The sequence below is a fragment of the Cyprinus carpio genome, chromosome A11, assembly GCF_018340385.1.
Source record: "Cyprinus carpio isolate SPL01 chromosome A11, ASM1834038v1, whole genome shotgun sequence".
Classification (NCBI taxonomy): domain Eukaryota; kingdom Metazoa; phylum Chordata; class Actinopteri; order Cypriniformes; family Cyprinidae; genus Cyprinus; species Cyprinus carpio.
In genome coordinates this window covers 13,110,763-13,131,896 of record NC_056582.1, presented here as the reverse complement: position 1 = coordinate 13,131,896, position 21,134 = coordinate 13,110,763, and the positions used below count along the sequence as shown (strand labels likewise).

Below are 21,134 nucleotides of genomic sequence, written 5' to 3'. Positions count from 1 at the left end.
TAAAAAAAGAAAAACTGAAATATCACATGGTCCTAAGTATTCAGACCCTTTGCTGTAACACTCATTTGGCAGTACATCCAACCGGCCTCACAACTGCAGACCACGTGTAACTACACCACCCAGGACCTCCACATCCAGCATCTTCACCTCCAAGAACGTCTGAGACCAGCCACCCGGACAGCTGCTGCAACAATCAGTTTGCGTAACCAAAGAATTTCTGCACAAACTGTCAGAAACCGTCTCAGGGAAGCTCATCTGCATGCTCATCGTCCTCATCAGGGTCTCGACCTGACTGCAGTTCGTCGTGGTAACTGACTTGAGTGGGCAAATGCTCACATTCGATGGAGCCTGGCACTTTGGAGAGGTGTTCTCTTCACAGATGAATCACGGTTTTCACTGTACAGGGCAGATGGCAGACAACGTGTATGGCATAGTGTGGGCGAGTGGTTTGCTGATGTCAATGTTGTGAATCGAGTGGCCCATGGTGGCGGTGGGGTTATGATATGGGCAGGTGCATGTTATGGACAACGAACACATGTGAATTTTATAGATGGCATTTTGAATGCACAGAGATACCGTGATGAGATCCTGAGGCCCATTGTTGTGCCATTCATCCATGACCATCACCTCATGTTGCAGCATGATAATGCACGCCCCCATGTTGCAAGTATCTGTACACAATTCCTGGAAGCTAAAAACATCCCAGTTCTTGCTTGGCCAGCATACTCACTGGACATGTCACCCATTGAGCATGTTTGGGATGCTCTGGATCGGCGTGTATGACAGCGTGTTCCAGTTCCTGCCAATATCCAGCAACTTCACACAGCCATTGAAGAGGAGTGGACCAACATTCTACAGGCCACAATCAGCAACCTGATCAACTCTATATTAAGGAGATGTGTTGCACTGCGTGAGGCAAATGGTGGTCACACCAGATACTGACTGGTTTTAGGACATCCCCGGACCGCTTTTTCTCAGCGTCCATTTCCATAGTGACTCGTCAATTTGTTGCTCTGTTGAGAATGTCTCGGGTCTTAACCAGGAACATACTCTGAGTTGAATGAACTTACTCCTGGATGCATTTTTGGAACCACATACCTCGAGTAAGCAATGTATGGGTTTAATCAACCAAAAGTTCAGGGTTAAGCTGACGATAAGTTAACCGTGCTTTCTGGAATACATCCCAGGTGAAATTCATCTTGTTACTGTTTTCACAAACATAAACAGCTCATCCAAGAGCAAGGCTATTGAAGATTTCTGGGATTTTTTTTTTCCCTCAGGCAACCTGAATCACCAGACAGGTCTTGGAAGTATAAATACACGTGTATGTATAATTCTGTCACTAATTAATTATGTTTAACTTTAGGCGATAGCTTGCTTTCTGCTTCTAGCACCTGGTATAGCCAGCATGACAAACTTGCTTAACTACAGCATAGGCTTGACAGGGAAAAATAAATATATTTTTAAAAAAATTTAGAAGTCCTATTTTTATGTGGTTGACAGTTTATCGTGAAAAACTTCTCAGCAAGCTCCTTGAGGAGTCTGCTGTCATTTTCTGATTTGCCATCTTCACAAAGGACATAAATTATTCTATGTCTGATTTTAAAGGGGTAATATGATGCCATTTTAAAGATCATTATTTTGTGTATTATCAGAATATGTTGACATGCTTTAATGTTCAAAAAACACATTATTTTAAAAAATACTGTACATTATTGTAGGTCCTCTATGGCCTGCCTTTCTCAAACGAGTCATTTTCTACAAAGTCCCTCCTTCTGACAAGCGCAGTTTGCTCTGATTGGCCAACTGACCCAGTGCATTGTGATTGGCCGAACACCGCAAGCACTCGTCGGAAATGTAATGCCCCTTTCCATAATCGCGAGGTTCATCTTTCAAAATAAATGTAAAGACAGTTAATAATGTGCTTAGTTTTACCATCAGTTCAAGCCCGGAAGAGGCACAGAGTCGCGTGACAGACACAGTGATGATGCATATATGTGTTTGCAGTACACATGCCACAGATGGTTAAAAGGGTCATGTGATGCTGCTAAAAATAACATTATTTTGTGTATTTGGTGTAATGAAATGTGTTTATGTGGTTTAAGGTTAAAAAACATTATTTTCCACATACTGTACATTATTGCTTCTCCTCTATTCACTGCCTTCTGAAACGCGTCGATTTTCACAAGGCTCATCTCTCTGAAAAGCGAGGTGTGCTGTGATTGGCCAGCTATCCAGCACATTGTGATTGGCCGAATGCCTCAAGCTTGTGAAGAAAATGTTACACCTCTTAAAATATTGTGATGCCTTGTCCGGCCGGAGCGACGAGACAAAAACATAAAACCCATTATAAACGTGATATAAACATGATTTCTAGTCATGTTTTCTTTTGAAAGGCAAAAACAAAGTAGTTTGGCTTTCTCAATGAAACAGCGTCACACACTGTGGCCTTGAGTAAGCAGAGGCCGGAGGCCTAGAGTGAGCCGCAGCCAGCTTGAATGAGAAGAGGCGGGCGGCTTGAGGACGGTGCGGCAGGCGATTCTACGAAGGAGTGTACCTTGGTCTTGGAGCAAACACATGTGACGACCCCGGGCTGGACGCCACTTCATCCACGGTGAAAGCCGATTCAGCGACCCACAGTGCAAAGTTGATGTATTTCCTCAGCGACCAGCACGGATCAGCCCCAGGCCTGACAAAGCGGATATTGTCCTCTTTTGGAAGGCCAAACCAAGTAGTTTCACTTCCACAGTGAAACACATAGCGTCTATACGACATGTCGGCAGCGTCAACAACAATACTACAACGAACATCTGGGCGGCGTTATGCAAATATTCCCACATACTGACGTAAATATGTGGGGCCGTGCTAGAACGAGCCGTTTCAGGGGGGCGTGGATGAGTGTTAAATTTTACAAGGAATATATCTTTGGATTTGAGACTTTAGTCTTTGCAACTTCACAGATCTTCTTTATTCACCAAGATCTTGTAAAACTCCAAAGAGAAAGGAAATTTGAAATTGCATCATATGACCCCTTCAAGACAGCTGACTCCACTGTGTGACCCTGTCTCTCTCTTACACACACACGCACGCACGCACACACACACACACACACACAACGCGCAAAACTCCGCATTTGAACAGTCTATAGCAAATACTTTAATAACAAAACATACTTTTTCAATTCAGAAGCGCCAGATTGTCGTAGCAAAGTCTGAATTACCTCCTCTTCTAGGTTCACGAAACGGTCATCCATAAAATGCATTGCTGTTCTGTTGTAAGTAATCTTAAAGCTTCCTAAATGCATCTACTTTCAGAAGGCCAAATAAAGTGCTTTTGCTTTCGCCTAGTACACACAGCCTCTCACTGACATGGCTGCTTCAACACTAACTGAGGTTAGGCTACTCAAACCACGCCTTCTTTCTTTACATAAACATTTGGGCAAACATTTGAGACATTACGCAAATATTTCCACATAGTGACATAGATATGTGGGGGCGTGTTTGAATGTGCCGTTTTAGGGGGCATGGCAGAGTCTTAACTTTAACCGTGTACAACTGGGCGTAGGCAGGCCACCCCACCCGTCCTGGCCCCAGTCAAACCTGGCGGTGAGCGGAAGAGCAAGAGGCCCCGGGACGGGTGGCCCAGAGAGAGGTAGCCGCTTTCTGGGGGATGGTGAAAGCACCTCTCCCTCCCCTGGAGGAGGGCCGGGGGAGAATCTGGAAATCTCGACGAGAGAGGGGGTTTCACTGTCTCTGGGTCCCAGGAGGGCACGGAGAGTTGCGGACGGCCAAACACCGGACCTCACTCATCCTCCTCCTTCGCCAGATGGCAGCAGCGGGCGGTTCGAGAGCATTAACAAAGGCCCTACTCACGCACCCTCTGCCAACCCGTGGAACCAGGTGAGCCCTGCACCCCACACTCGCACCACACTCAGGCCTGCTCACAAGCCGCCCGAGTTCGGTCCCTGTGTTCCACCTCGCTGCCCCACTGCGGGTACGGCTGTGGTTGCGCTGGTCCCGCTTGTACGGTTTCTAAGCGCCTGGTCAGCACTACCCAGCCCATCTCGCTGGCTCCTGCGGACCATCAGCCTCGGCTATGCGATTCAGTTTGCCTGGCGTCCCCCCAAGTTCAGTGGTATCCGCTTCACTACAGTGAAAGCGTCCGATGCCCCTGTTCTGCGGGAAGAGATCGCAGTCCTACTGGTGAAGGACACGATAGAGCCAGTCCCTCCAGCCGATATGAGGGTGGGGTTTTACAGCCCTTACTTCATTGTACCCAAGAAAGGCGTTGGGTTACGTCCAATCTTGGATCTGCGTGTTTTGAACCGAGCCCTTCATCGGCTACGATTATATGTGTTTGTGCAGAAACGCATCTTTGGGTGCGTCCGTCCCCGAGATTGATTTGCAGTGATCGACCTGAAGGACACGTACTTTCTATGTGTCGATTCTTCCACGCCGCAGACCTTTTCTGCGGTTTGCGTTCGAAGGACGGGCATATCAGTACAAGGTCCTGCCCTTCTGGCTGTCCCTGCCTCCCCCTTGTCTTCACGAAAGTCGCGGAGGTGGCTCTTGCTCCCCTCAGAGAGCAGGGTGTTCGCATTCTCAACTATCTAGACGATTGGCTGATACTAGCACAATCTCGGGATCAGTTGTGCGAGCACAGGGATCTGGTGCTCCGGCACCTCAGCCTGTTGGGCCTTCGGGTCAACTGGGAAAAGAGCAAACTCTCACCAACGCAGAGTATTTTTTCTCTTTTCTCGGTATGGAGTTGGATTCGGTCGAACAGACAGCACGCCTCACAGAGGAACGTGCGCGGTCGGTGCTAGCCTGCTTGAATACATTCAAGGGCAGGACAGCGGTCCCACTGAAACTTTTTCAGAGGCTCCTGGGGCATATGACAGCTGCAGCGGCACTTACACCGCTCGGCCTGTTACATATGAGACCGCTCCAGCACTGGCTTTATGGCCGAGTCCTGATGTTACATTTGAGGCGGGGCACTCACCGGGTCCAAGTTACACCGGCCTGTCGCCAAACCCTCACCCCGTGGTCAGATCTTACATTTCTCAGGGCAGGGGTGCCCCTAGAGCAGATCTCCAGGCATGCTGTGGTTTACACTGATGCCTCCACCACCGGCTGGGGGGCCACGTACAACGGGATGCAGTCTCAGGGGTTTGGACGGGCCTGCAGCTACAGTGGCACATCAATTGCCTAGAGTTGTTAGCAGTGCACCTTGCCTTGAACCGTCTCAAATGTCACTTACGAGGCAAGCATGTGCTGGTCCGAACGGACAATACGGCGACCGTTGTGTACATCAACCGACAAGGTGGTCTGCGCTCCCGTCGCATGTCACAACTCACCCGCCATCTCCTCCTTTGGAGTCGGAAGGTTCTGAGGTCACTTCGTGCTGTCCACATTCCGGGCCTGCTCAACCGTACAGCCGACGAGCTGTCTCGAGTAATGATTCCGGGAGAATGGCGACTCCACCCTCTGACGGTCCAGCTGATTTGGAGACGGTTCGGAGCCGCTCAGGTAGACCTGTTTGCTTCTCCAGAGACCGCTCACTGCCAGTTATTCTACTCCCTGACCGAGGGAACTCTCGGCAAGGACACACTGGCACACAGCTGGCTGCGGGGCCTACGCAAATATGCGTTTCCCCCAGTGAGCCTTCTCGCACAAACACTGTGCAAAGTCTGGGAGGACGAGGAGCAAGTCTTGCTAGTGGCGCCGTATTGGCCCACTCGGACCTGGTTCCCCAAACTAGTGCTCCTCGCGACAGCCCCTCCTTGACCCGATTCCTCTGAGGAAGGATTTACTGACTCAGAGATGGGGCACCGTTTTGGGCACCCGCGTCCAGACCTTTGGAAACTCCATGTCTGCTCCCTGGATGGGACGCGGAGGTTCTAGGTGGCCTACCACAGGAGGTAGTGAACACCATCACTTCAGCAAGAGCACAGTCTACAAAACACGCTTACGCCTTGAAGTGGAACCTGTTTGTCGAGTGGTGTTGTTCTCGTCGAGAAGACCCCCGAAGATGCCCGACTGCGGATGGTGCTTTCCTTTCTGCAGCAAGGGCTGGAGCGAAGGCTGTCTCCCTCCACCCTCAAAGTCCAGGTTGCCACTATTGCTGCGTACCATGACTCCGTGAATGGGAAGTCTTTAGGTAAGCATGACCTCGTCATCAGGTTCCTTAGAGGGGCCAGGAGGTTAAATCCTTCCCGGCCCCCCTCCATACCCTCTTGGGACCTGACTCTGGTGCTGAAATCACTACAGTGGGGCCCATTGGAGCCTTTGCATTCAGTCGAGCCAAAGTTTGTTTCATTGAAAACTCTGCTCCTGCTTGCACTGGCCTCCATCAAGAGGGTAGGGGACCTGCACGCATTTTCGGTCGACGATTCGTGCCTAGAGTTTGGGCCGGCTGACTCCCAGTTAATCCTGAGGCGGCCCCGGCCCGGCTACGTGCCCAAGGTTCCCACTACTCCCTTCAAAGACCAAGTGGTGAACCTGCAAGCGCTGCCCCTGGAGGAGGCAGACCCAGCCCTGGCTTTGCTCTGTCCCGTCCAAGCATTGAGATGCTATGTAGACCGGACACAAAGCTTCAGGACCTCAGATCAGCTCCTTGTCTGTTACGGAGGCCGGCAGAAGTGGAATGCCGTCTCTAAGCAGAGGATGGCCCACTGGATTGTGGATGCCATAGCCCTGGCTTATCAGGCACAGGGTGTGCCCTGCCCATTCAGGTCGTGAGCTCACTCAACTAGAAGTGTTGCATCCTCCTGGGCGCTGGCTCGTGGTGCCACGCTGACAGCTATTTGTAGAGCTGTGGGCTGGGCGACCCCTAACACGTTTGCTGGGTGCAATAGCCTTCGTGTAGAGCCGGTATCATCCTGTGTTCTCACCTCAAACGGGCAGTGGCACCGAGAGGCCCCGGTTAGTGTGGGCTTGCTAAAACTGCTCCAGAGTGTCCGTACTGTAGACCCTGTTGAGATCCTCCATCACCCTAGGCAGCTGGATGCGGCGGAACGTCCGGCGCCAGGCCTTCATGATGAATCCGTGAGAACCATGGAAGGCTGGGTTCCATATTGAGACCTAAGCGGTACTCGTATGCGTATAGTCAACGCTATAGCCTTAGAGCCCATGTTTCCCCGGCAGACTTCTGCCTTTCCTAGAGGGTTTGAATCACCTCAAATTTCTCCATATACACCTAAACGGATGTTATGTGTGTATTTGCTCCCGAGACCTCCTTCTGGAAGGATGGGGCTTCCGCAGCGTCCCTGCTCCAAGTGGAACGGGTATGTTTTCCCAGTGTTATCCAATCTCACCCAGTGAGGTAGTGCTTTGACAATGGTGAGTGGAACTACTTGTTCCGAGCCCCGGCCTACACCTAATAGGGGCACAGGCAGCTCGCACAGGGCACTGGAAGGGGCAGCATCCATGGCGCTTTGGTAGGGATCCCATTTTCGTCTGTCACCAACGTGGCGTCGAGAGTGACCGACTGAAAGGGAAAGTCTCGGTTACGTATGGTAACCCTCGTTCCCTGAAGGAGGGAACGGAGACGCCACATCCCGTTGCCATGGTTGCTGTACCACCGCTGAGCCGCCGGGTCTCCGGCTCGGCTCCTCAGCGAAAACCTGGTATGCATTGCACCTAGTGCCTTATTATACTCACGCTGTGATCAGCGGCAGCTGGATGCAATAATTGCATGCCAATGTGTATTGGCTCGTTTAGTTTACACTCAAAGTAGATTGGTCTATCGAAGCGATATCCCATTTTCGTCGGTCACCGACGTGGCGTCTCCATTCCCTCCTTCAGGGAACGAGGGTTACCATACATAACCGAGACGTTTAAGATTGTCAATCACCTCCTTCAATTCCTGGAGATTGATGGGTTCAAAAGCATCCAAAAATGCAAAGGAAGATGAAATGACTGGAGAGATGGTTAAAGTTAAAGTAGGGCAGACACCAAGTCTTAAGTTAGTAATTTTGTCACTAAAATATCTCAAGAAGCTTTCACAGAGAGCATCAGAGGCAACAGGCAAGGTGTTAACAGAAGGATTGGTAACAGATTTAATAATTGAAAACAAAACCTTAGGTTTGAGTGATTAGTTTTAATTAGGTTAGAAAAGTATGCTGCTTTTGCAGACTTAGCTGCAGTCTGGTAAGAAGTAAGAGAGTCTCTGAACATTTATAGAGAGATATGCAGCCTGTCTTGTTTCCATTTATGTTCTGCCTTTCTACAGTTTTGTCTTAGGAGATGGGTATCAGAGTTTTGCCACAGTACAGATTTAGTTTTTTGCTTGTGTGGCTTAAGGGGGGCAGTTGCATTTGCTGCCTTAAGCCAGGCAGAGTTCAAGAGGCTAAGATGTTGATCAGCATCCAAGTCAGATAACTGTTGATCCAAGTGCAACTGTGAACAACATTCAGCAAAACACAAGTTGAAATTTGTGCTAAACTGTGGAGAGTAGAAACGAGAAAGACTTACAGTTGTATTTGAAAAATAAGAGAGCTCTGGAAGAGACAGTGTGAATAATATTGGCTTATGGTCGGAGATCATAAAATCTGAGAGCACATTATCAGTCACATCAAGCCCATATGAGAGTACAAGATCCAACGTATGTCCCTGAATATGAGTAGAGTCACTGATCCACTGGGATAGATTAAAAGCATTGATAATATTAAGAAACTCATGTGAATAAGGGGTTAGACGGACAGCAGACATGGATATTAAAGTCGCCCACCAATAGAAAGCAATCGTAATTTGTGGCAATATTGCCCATCAGTTCAGTGAAATGCTGTATAAAATCCTTAGTGGAGTGCAGTGGATGGTAAATCACCACTAGACATACAGGACCATTCCAGTCCAAGTGAAGAAACTGAGCTTAAAAGCTGGAAAAGGCCGTTCCAGGGACCAATCGACAGCGTGCAGAGAGAGAGTTCTTTAAAATTGTTACTATGCCACCCCTGCATCCACTTGGATGAGGAGAGTTAAAAACTGAACAGTCAGCAGGGATCAGATCAGAAAACGGAGTTAGATCACCAACCTTTATCCAGGATTCCGTGATAAACATAAAATCCAAGTTGTGAGCTAAGTAAAAGTCGTTTAGTAAGAAGGTCTTATTCACCAAGGAACGGGCATTTAATAATGCCATCTTAGGTGGGGAGATAATAACAGGAGATGAGGACGCTCTTTCCAGCACGAGCAGATTTCTGTGAGTTAATCCCCGACATTGGGAGCCGAGGCCGATTCGGTGGAGACCGGAACGAGAAACAGGGCTCGGGTGCAGGGGGAGAACATGACGAAGCCACCGGTATGCCACGTCCACTATGGCGTTCCCTCGAGCTCTTTAATATGACATTGTAACATGCACTCGTCTCACTGAACGTCACGTCTGCGTCTGTCGAACGTCAAGTCTGTGTCTGCGTCTGCCGAACATTACGTCTGCGTCTGCCACATTACAGTTTTTTTTCTTATCCATAGATTTTATTCTAGGCAAGTCGTGTTGATTTGTGAAGAAGGCTAAATTGATCAAACATATGCTCATTGCGCTTCCTGTTGGCCTCTTGGTTGTTCCTTATGAAAAAAAAAAAAAAAAAAAAATCCCTGAATTTAACAAACATAGAATGTTCCATACATATTTCTAAATTAACTTAATAGAGAAACGAAAATAGATATCACCACTTTGCCATTAAAAACAAAACTGAAATATTGTAATGGCTGCATCATCAGCTGTGTATGGGAAAGAGAGAGAGAAAAAGACAGGGGATCCAGTCAGACTCGGGACTAGAATTCTGATAAGCTGTGCAGGGCTCTATTCGTTCCCTTGTATATATATTTTACATCAGCTAAATAAACAAGAAGTTAACATTAACAGACTTCTGTTTAAGACACACCATATTGCCTATTTTTGTATAATAATACAAATAAAAATATATTTTTACAATACAATAAAAATAGCTCATTCCAAACAGAGCCACTGTGCTGTTTTGCGTCTCTGAACAACATGACAGTGTTTCGTTCCTGAATTACAGTTTTTCTCAGTCGCTTTGGTGCATTTCTCACATCACTATTTACATTTGCACAACAGTTAATGCAGTTCTCAAAACAATTAGTACAAACTGCCAAACCTAGTTAATAACCTGCAAATGCGTGTCACTTGCTCAAAATGGATAGGTCATTCCTCAAAAGCAAATATTCATGTCAATGAAAGTGTCAGTGTCATCATGATGAAAAGTCCTGACACCATTGTTTATGAACAAGATAGTCAAATGGCTTTGTCATGTTTTCATTACAGTTTACTCTGTCAATGTTGTCCAATGCAAAAAAGTCAGATCTTGGTGACACTACCTGAAAATGCTCAAGACAGCACTATATACTATTTGCACAGCCATTTGAAAAATAGAGTAAAGTTACACATTACTGTAGTGAGGTAACTGAGTACAAGACACTTATTTTAATATGTATGTTTCCCATTTTTACTGAATATGCTCTTTGCAATTCTAATTTGTTCACAGCATTGTGTAAAAGAAAAAAATACACTCTTATTTACAACAAACATAAACTCCCTTTGGGTAGAGCTGTGCAACTGTAAACAATATTGCAGTACATATTGGAACTGAACATACATAGTACTGTAATCAATCATGCACATCCAGACGTTCCTCTCTGTCTGGCCACATAATTTCATCTACATCACAGCGAATATCATCTCTTGCAATGCAGTGAGGAAAGTATCTCCTCGAGTGGGGAATCCAGGACTCTGCTGTGATGTCTTCACATGCTGCATCCATGGCCTCTAGCAGGGCCATTTGGGTATGTGGATGCCGGTCATATACCTTCCACCTCCAGGGAGAGAAAAACTCCTCTATTGGATTTAGGAATGGTGAGTAGGGAGGGAGATATGCCACCAGCATCCTATCATGTGCTGCAAACCACTGACGACATCTGAGTGGTTGAAAACGCACATTATCCAAAACAACAACATGCTTGCTCAGATGGTCTCCAGTTAGACCCCTCTCATTCTCAGGGATTATGTCAGTGTAAAGAGTGTCTAAAAAAATGTGTAAAATTTGCATGACAGATTTTGACATCTAGTTCAACATTTTTGTATGTAATGACTCCAGCAGTGAAATGAGGACTATTAGTTTTATATGGAATGACTTTTCAGCATTCACAAGTAGTTAATTTTGACTGACATGACATAAGCAAATTATAATGCTATAAAACAGCTGAGAGTTGTATGAAAGCAATTGATGCATGTCCAAAAGCATTTGCAATTTGTTCGAAGGAAAGAGAAACTGCTACTATGATGTGCACAAATGACTAAATGTTGTGGAGGTTGAACTAACTGTTGTGCAAATGTAAATAGTGATGTGAGAAATGCACCAAAGCGACTGAGAAAACTGTAATCAACTGTTTAAATGATCAATGACTCACTTATTAATAGTGACTTTCTGCCACCTACTGGCGGTTTTCATTTCACATTTAAAATGTACATCAGTATGCAGTTTTCCCTATTGCTTGCGTGCCAGCGATTATCCCTCTGTGTGCCACTATTGACACGCATGCCGTAGGTTGCCGACCCCTGCGGTATTATATAGTTTATAAGTAATATTGTAACTGACTTCAAAAAAGTCAAAAATAATAATACAAAAGAAAACTTTAGACCTTACACATGGGCTGAAGTCCTAGACCAAAAACAAAATGACTAGTAAATGAGTGAGGAACAAATGATGATATTACTCTTGAGTACTTCATACCAACAAAAATAACATTGTGTTATTATCTGAGCTTGTTATTTTAAACTAATGAGCTTAGTGGATTATTGTCCCATTCTTCATGTTTATTTGTGTACTCATGAAGGTCAAAAATGACTTACCAGAAAGAAATACCACAAGGCTAAATAAATAACACTTTTATGCTTGAAGAGTGATACAATTTTCATTCAGGGAGTTTAAAATGTTCAAGTGGCTGCAGGTGAACTCTTCTTCAATGGTTTACTAATACAGTGTATTCATTACTCGGGTAACAGTCTGTTTGACTCTTCCAGCATCATTCACAGGCCGGGAGGCATGTGGGTTATCAAGGCTAATCATAATGTAGATTTCTATTGACTCTCGTATTGACGTTAGAGCTGCGTGAATGCAAATGTGAGCTGTGTGGATTGTTTGTAGTGTAGCTCTCACAGTCAAAGCTTTTCATTTGAAAAGGTCTCAGCATTGTGGCGACAAGTGACTGCTGATAAATTGAACTAGCAATTGTATTACACAGGACATGGAACATATAGGAATGAATAGTATGTAAAACTGTCTGCTTTTGGTGTTTTTTCTTTTTATAATTTGGCATAAAATGGGACTGAAATGCTTTATATGATCATATTAAGGACAGTGGATCACTTCTGCCCCCTAGGGGTTTGAGATAGTTAAAGCAGCCAACAAAAAGGCAGCCAATTGTATAGCCCCAGTCTCTTCCATGTTGAAATACTTCCAAGCAAATGTATCTCTAAGATACTGTTACACAATTAAATAGAAAAATAAAAGATTGCAAAATGATTGCAATTTCATTCTGAAAATTCTGAAAAGTCACATCCATTTGAAAAAAATGGGTGAAAATTGGGTGGAAAAAATGTTTATGACAAGTCATCAGAACTGTGTGCTCATTGATCCTTTCAATGTAATATGCACAATTTAAGAAATTACTGCCCCTGAATTCCAGAAATCTTAAAATTGTAGACTAGACATGTAATTACAATTAATAAAGTAATTACTAATTAATAAAGTTTTTTTTTCTTTTTCCTTTTTGCATGGTTTTTATTTTTCTGTTGTAAAAATGACTGAAGAACTAAAATAAGATTGTAATAATAATAATAAAAGACAACATAATCTGTTATTTATAAGACTTTACAGACACCCATTAAATTCCATACTAACAGTGGAAAAATTAGACCAAAGAAATGTACCAAAAAAAAAAATAATAATAAATTTTGTTTGCTTAAAAAAAACAGTAATAAATCAAGTAGTAAATTTTCTCTTAAATATGCTAGCTAATAAACATTTAATATTAAGCAGAAGGAACAAGATAAAAATCTGGAGGCATGAACAGAAGCAGCAGATTTTCTCAGTTAATGAACACAGCATTACATGGTTAAAATGTGAGCCATACCTCAATTCAGATTTTTCAAGAAACTCAATTAGACCTGCTGTGGAAAATGTACCACTGAAAGTGCTTAAAGGAGTTCAGGTGAAATTTCTGTGAAAAAAAACAATGTCAAATCTTTTTAAAGACAAATCACTCTTTCGACTGTTATGTTTTTTTATGACCCTAGATCGGACCTATTGATTGAAACATCACAATTAAGAAAAATCAGCTGCAGTCATTTTAGCCTTGAAAGTATTTACTGTGACATTTCCAATTCAGTGAACTACAGACAACACCATATGATTTCATTGTCCTTGCAGAGAGATAAGAACGCATTTTTTGAAGTGTCTGTTTCTTGCGCTTGAGTCAATAAATGTCTTCCCACAGTTCTGACAGATGTGAGGTCTCTCTCCCGTGTGGATCCTCACATGTGTGTTCAGGTGACTTGGTTGTCTAAAGTTTTTCCCACAAAAGTTGCAGTGGTAGGGTTTCTCTCCAGAATGAACTCGCAGATGAATTTTCAGCAGTCCTGGTGAGCTGAATCTCCTGCGGCACACGACACACAAATACTCTCCTGTACCGTGTGGATTTCCGTGAATATCATGATGCATTGGGTAGCTTTCAGACAGTTCCTCTTCACGCTGAACGTCTTCCAAACAAATGTCAGTCAGGTTTGTCTTTGACTCTACTAAACTCTACTTTTTATTCTCCTGGGAGTCTAAAAGAGACGTGAAACGCAATTTTTATATATTTTTTTTAATTCAATGAATTTATTTTTAAGTAGCATTGTTAATTTAAATGCCCTTAGATGTTTGTTGTTGTTCTTTATCATGTGCGACTTCTTCAATGTGTCTGACCTTCTTTACTCTTTGAATTTCCTCATTTTCACTCTTATTCCTCTTGTTTCTTTCCTGCTTTGATTGCAGTTTTCTTGTGGGGAAAAATAAATATGTTACTTCAGATTGGGCAAGAATTTACACAGATGTATTGATATTTATTGGAAAAAAAGAATCTCTTAAAGTCAAACTATTCTGATTGGGTGATTTCAACAAACAAATGTCCAAATAATATAATGGTTAAACTTGGAACAGTTGAAATTCTGTGCTAAAAATACACCATTTTTTATTATTTTCTTTATCATTCTTAATGTTTTTCCCCCCACTAATTACAGTAACGAAGACCCCATTATGGCAGATGAAAAAACAAGCACACTGCATGTTACTGCTTCATTCACTTTTTTTTTTATTTCAAAATTCATCAAGAGCATAAAGAATCATAAATACTTGGTCATTTGTGTAATCTAAAGTATATTTTAATTCAATTATTACACTGATGACATGGAATCAATGTGCATGTGCTAGTATTTCTGTCAGAATGCATGCAGTTTACTTTTTTAAAAGAATATTTACATTAATGCATTTGGTAGATGTTGTAAAGTGCATTAAATACATTGAGATGAGCATTTTCTGGGAATCCTACCAATGACCTCGGCTCTGGCTAATGACATACTCATATAATCTATCAGTTGAGAAACAGGAATATTTTGCCCAAATCTCTCAGTGAACATTAAAAAACACCATAATGTTGATCAGAGGAGGTGGACGGCTCTGACTCTGGGATGACTTGATTAATTTCTTCTTTAATATTGACTAAAACCTCCTGAAATGCTTTCTTTCTCCTGTAAGCGGCTGAATTCTCCCTCCACTTTTTCTGTTGCCTTCTCAGTTCTGTTGGGTTCAGATCTTTAGCGAATTTCACTTTCCCCTGAGATTTTCGTCTTTGATATCTACAAAAATGAGAAATATCAGTGAGTCAGTGTCAAGCTTATTCTAAAAAGCTCAATCTAAAGCGGATTTTCATATTGAGACCCTGTTTCTAAATACACTACAACATATTACGTACCACCTATAATGCCGTGGTGTGTGTGTATATATAACCTTATGATCCATCATATATATGTATATGTAAATGTACGTTTGGTGTCTGTGAGATTTTTTATGATTTTGAAAGTATATAATTATTTTTGAGGGTGTATTTATTTGATTTTGAATGAATTATATCATTATTATTGTGGATTATTTTTTTTGTTCAAAATATGATCATTCATGTGATTCTTGTGCTGCTTTTTCTGGAAACCATGATACATATTTGTCAGGATTTTTGGATTAATAGAAAGTTCAAAAGCATTTATTTGAAACAGAAATTTGTAACATTACTAAATGTCTTTACCGTCACTTTTAAACTATTGAATAGATCCTTGCTAAATAAAGTATTAATAAAAAAATTAAAATAAAATCTTACTGACCCCAAAACTTTACACTGTAGTATGTTTATTAAGCATATATGATATGTTGCTACTATAGTACTTAATGCAATGCATATGTACTTGTATTGGTCATAAAGCATCTAACCTACAGTCACTCCTGAACAGTATTTCTTCATTTAAGCTGCAGTATACCTCTCTCTCTCCTTTTTTCTGTATGCCTCATGAAGCTCAGGATTCCCATATACTTTCTGCTTGTGCTTTAGGGATCTAGCTTGAGCTGCAGCCTTCTTTTGCTCTTCATCTGCCAATCTAAACAAAAAGAAAAATATGACCTTAAAAAAGAAACTATCATAAGAATTTGCTTCTTTAGGGAGATGTCCCACTAGCCAACTCGAACTAACTCTATTTTGGTAGGGCATGTCACACCTACAGACTATTTCACCTAAAATCTCACTCTTTTCTGTTAGCACTCTGTCACATGCACAGGTTAAGAATATAAAAGGGTTAACAGGCTAAATCACTGCCTCTGACTTGCTTTGCCCTATGAATGAGTGTGATTTTGTTTATCCATCCAGGTCTTGTCGAAGATACAATGTAGAAAACCCCTTGAAAAAAAGTGTTGCTACACAATCTCAATGGAACACAATCAGTGTTGCTAGGGAAAAAGTTGCCAGATCCAAACATAACTTTTTCACTGGTTACTACCAAGGCCACAAATGTCAGACTGAGAGATAAAATGTTGGATACTGTCAGAGACTAAGCAGGGCGTTAACTCAACAGGACACTCAGTCACTGAGGCTATTAGCACCCACTTGCTGAGGGATGTGGCTGCAAGTACATGCAACTACTTGGAAATTTGCTATAAAACTGGCTAGTGTGATGCCAGCCCCTGCGTTCACATCATGCATATGACTGAAAGAGAGTGTGCAATCTAGTGCGACTATAATTATAATATAGTAATTTATTGCTTAAATGAATAATATCTTTCAAAATTTAGGGGTCCATAAGACTTTTTTTAATCAATACTTTCATCCAGCAAGGAAGCATTAAATTAGTCAAAAGTGATAGTAAATATGTTTATAATGTTACTGAAGATTTTAACTTCAAATCAATTAATTTTCCAATAAATCAGTTTGCATTAAAGTTTTAAGCAGTGCAACTGTTATCAACATAAAATAATAAGAAATGTTTCTTGAGCAGCAAATCAACATATTGGTGAAGTATCATGTGACACTGAAGGAATGGCTGCTGAAAATTCAGCTTTGCATCAAGGAATAAATTACATTACAAATGATATACAAATAGAAAACAGTTATTTCAAATTATACAATTATTTTACAGTATAACTGTTTTGACTGCATTTTTTTTATCAAATCTTATGGAGCCTAAACTTTTGAACGGTAGTGTATAATTTATTTAATAATGTTTAGGTAAAAGTATTAACATCAATTATGCTTTAACATGAAGTTCTCACTGATGTAATCCAGCATTCACATTACAGATTAAAGCCATCTAACTATGCTGTATTGAGAAATGTGTGCAACAGTAAAACAGTCACAGACTGATATTACAAGCAGTAACGGCAGTAAAAGTACCGTAAAGTAACATGACTATGGTGTGGTTGATCTGGATATGTTTTGATGTATGTATATGTGAGTATCACACAGGATGAGAACAAATCAAAAGCATCAAAAACCTTTTACTGATGACAATTTTTTTTTTTTTTTTTACATTTTTTTTAGATACTGTTTTCAATGTTTTTATAACAATGGAGACTGAAACAAGAGAAAATAAATCATATTTAAGAAACCTGTTTATAATAATAAAAATTTCTCTCAAAATCTGCAAAGGGCAATTAAATGTAACAAATCATGTAAAAACTGATAATCTTTTATTGGAAAATTAAATATAATTTTATTCAACTTTGATCATTTGCCTTAATCTTTTAAACAACTGAGAAGACAGTGATCAAACTTTTTTTTTTTTAATTACCTGTAAGGGGAAGTCGTTGCCTAGTGGTTAGATAGTTTAACTCCTAATCCTAAGGTTGTGGGTTCGAGTCTCGGGTCAGCAACACCACGACTGAGGTGTCCTTGAGCAAAGCACCGAACACCCAACTGCTCCCCGGGCACCGCAGCATAAATGATACCCACTGCTCCGGGTGTGTGTTCACGGTGTGTGTGTGTGTTCACTGCTGTGTGTGTGCACTTTGGATGGGTTAAATGCAGAGCACGAATTCTGAGTATGGGTCACCATACTTGGCTGTATGTCACGTCACTTTCACTTTCAGTAAATCACCTGGATCTCTGATTCTCATAAATACTAGTGTGTATTGTGCATTCTATGTTTTGACAGACTGATGTTCTGAAATTAAAATGATCTGGATTTGAAAACAGATGGCTCATAAGTAATAATTATTTATTTCTTAGCCAGCAAATATTCAGTGATGTCATTGATGCCCATGAGTGTGTTATGTGTTTAAGTAATATTTATTTTTTGTAATAATTATTTATTTCTTAGCCAGCAAATATTCGAACTATGTTTGTTTCTGGGTAACTGAAATGCTTTTTGCAGAGTTCATTATACCTATTTTACAGTATGAAGTTAATTTTGTGGCTTAAATAAATTACATGGTACACAGAGAGACTAATATAGTGAAAATAATAGAATAATAGTGGAAAAAAAAAACACTTTTAAAACCTGTTGTTCAATTACAGATTTTGAGTCAAATTACATGTATGACAGGCAAAGGATTTGTGTAGTCTAGTGCATGTTTCATGTCACTACAAAATGTCAATTCAAATCAGCACAGATTGAACAGTAAATGTTATGTGTTAGTACCTGTCTCTTATCTGGGTCAACATCTCTTGATTTCTGAGGGGCAGCTGAAAAACAATGACATCCATCAGCTCACATCTATGGATTAAAGTTTTTTAATTACATTAAAACAAAAATACTTTTCTACATGTACACAGACTTACATTAAATGTTTGTGTCTCATGTCTGGGGGAGCCAATGTGGCTGAATGTGATTTTGTTGGCATCACTGGAAGCATCACTGGCCCCTGAATCATTCAAGCCGTGTTTTGTGATGTGCTGCTGTACTTGACAGGTGGTAATTGTTTCAGAATTACTCTCAAGTTCAGTCTTAATTCGAGGTGCTTTGTTAATAAAGGGAAAATTGTTCTCACTATTGTCCATCATTTGGGTTTCATTGTCTTTGCTGGGCATCTGATCATGATAATTGTACATACATGGTGATAAAGATGCTGATTCACTGCACACGTGCATTTGCTCTTCATTCTCCTCCTGTTGTGTATAAACTTCTAGTTTCATATGCATCTCAGTGTCCTTAAAATCATGTTCAGATCTCCATTCCTCTGAGAATGTCTGGGTGTATTTCTTTCCTTGAGTCTCAGAGGAGCAAGGCTGCATTTCTGTATGAATAAACATAACAAATAAACATACTCCAGTCCTTAAAGATCAAGAAGAATGTGTCAGGTGTGTAAATATGACAACCGTAAATTAGTAAAACTGATACATGACTAACAAAGAACGCGGCTGCATAATAAAAATGGCAAAGTGTTGTTCATTGGCTCTGCTGGCATGATTTAAACACAAATACTGTGAACTATTTAAAGGGGCGTGGCTGATTTAAATGGCTGAGGTAAGCGCATTAAAGATTCTTAACTATTCGTGTTTATATATATATATATATATATATATATATATATATATATATATATATATATATATATATATAATAAAAATCATATGCTGTAAATAATAGGTATTAGAATCAGATGTAAGGTGAACTAACTAACCAGAGTCCATCTGAACTCCTGCCTGCTGCAGTCTCCTCTTGAGCAGCTCAATCTCCTGTCTGGAGCGACAAATCTCCTCATTATACTCTGAAAATATGTCTTCCACAGCCTTAAATATCTCCTGCGCAGCCAAAGTTAATCTCTCTGTCAGAAAAACACTTAAAATCTGCAGCTTAGACATTGTGAGTTGATAAAATGTCACACTAAGGTGTATATCCACCTCTTACTTTCACATCCATAACATTTTTCGTCTGTTGTTTTGTCTGCGTTTATCCTGCTGTCGCGCGTTCATAATCAGCGCCACCTACTGGTCTGGATGTATACATACACATATACAGTAGTCAACATTTGAAGTGGATCAAAAAAGTTAATCAAAGTTGTGCTAAGCCAAGAAGGGGTATTCTTTTTGATTTTAGGACAACTTTGATAAAAGGTTTTGATACTATTAAGTTGTTGAGTAATGTATTTTTTTCCTTATTACATCAGTTGTCCTTAAACAAGAATGCATTTTCATATATATACATTTTGTTTTATTGGTATATATTTATGCATTTGTCTTGTTTATATATATATATATATATTAGGAAAAATAACGCGTTAATTAAGATTAATTAATTACAGAAAAAAAATTCCCGCATTTTTAATAACTTATTTTTGCACCGCGGAACGTTTCTCACCGGATGAGTTTCCGCGGACCGATTATACTGAAGCACCAACTAGCGTTCGCATATCACCGGCGCAGCACATCGAGCCTTAAGTATCTCCTCAACGCAAAACATATAGCAGCTAGCGTGGACTTTACACTTTATGTTGAACTATGTATTATTTTGTTGGTGCAACAGTTTATGTTGAACTCTTTATTGTTTTGGCCAAGTTTATTGAGAGTTGGACTTAGTATGTTATGGCCTCTGAAGCAACAGAGAGATGTTTTCTAATAGTCAGGGTTTCCAATGTTCTGAATGTAATTGACAGTATTGTGTATTACTTAAAAAACTCTTTACAGAAGGTTCCAGCACCTATAAGCTTCCTGAATTTCTGAAATGTACTATTTCTAAATTGTTTCTAAATATGCTATTGCTACACTTCATGGCAAAAATTGCACTGGTCTGCTAGACTTGGTTGAACAAAAATAAACTATTTTGTTGCTTAAGCTTATGTATTCAGTCATTATTCAATGGTATACAATAAATCCATTTGAAAAAAAAATTACTTCTCACTGTTCTCAGGTCAAATATTTATATGCGATTAAAATGCGATTAATTTAGATTAATTAATCACAAAGCCTCTAATTAATTAGATTAATTTTTTTAATCGAGTCCCGGCCCTAATATATATTTCTGTTTTTTGTTAGGTTATTTATTTACCACTGTTAAATTTTAGCAATTTAGTTTTGCCACGAAACAGGCTCAGCCAATAAAAATAATGAATGAATAATAATAAATGATTTAGCATCAATCTACAAAATTTCCACCAAAATAGCATCATCATTACAGTTTGTGTTACTGTACTAAAGCCATGGTAAATTTTTAATAAGAGCCATTAGATTTAGATGTCAACCAAATCAAGTGAGGTATTCCTTCAACAGTCATTAGAAAAAGGTTTAATAAACATAAAAAAAAAACATCTGAAAGGGATCAGATATTAGAAATTGCCTTATATACTCTAAAATATTGACACAACTTAAATAACAAGAATTTATACTATGTCAGAGGAGAAAAATGGTACAATTCCACATGCACTCAAACACATAGGGGATCCTGGAGTATGTGTGCAGTTGAGAGCAGGTTTATAGTGTAGTGGATGGTGAAGAATAAGTCATTGTTTGACAAGGCCAGCTGTCAGCTCCACTCTTCCTTGTGACAGGCCTTGCCTGGCCACCTGCCTACTATTCTCCAACTATGGTCACAAACTCTCTCTT

At 40.9% G+C, this 21,134-nt stretch overlaps 1 protein-coding gene across 2 annotated transcripts; it reads right to left on the bottom strand.

Moving 5' to 3' along the window:
• Window positions 1–14,352: 14,352 nt before the first annotated feature.
• On the bottom strand, window positions 14,353–19,497 carry LOC109081826. 2 transcript variants are annotated; one of them, XM_019096786.2, is made up of 5 exons: window positions 19,217–19,497; window positions 18,375–18,829; window positions 18,235–18,278; window positions 15,586–15,702; window positions 14,353–14,913 (listed from the first exon to the last, which is right to left on the bottom strand). In XM_019096786.2, exons 1-5 carry the CDS (start codon window positions 19,395–19,397, stop codon window positions 14,694–14,696), a joined length of 1,017 nt encoding a protein of 338 aa, XP_018952331.1. In that variant the 5' UTR covers window positions 19,398–19,497; the 3' UTR covers window positions 14,353–14,693. The 2 variants fall into 2 exon arrangements, with proteins under 2 accessions (XP_018952331.1, XP_018952333.1); XM_019096788.2 differs by lacking the exon at window positions 15,586–15,702.
• Between the last annotated feature and the right edge of the window lie 1,637 nt (window positions 19,498–21,134).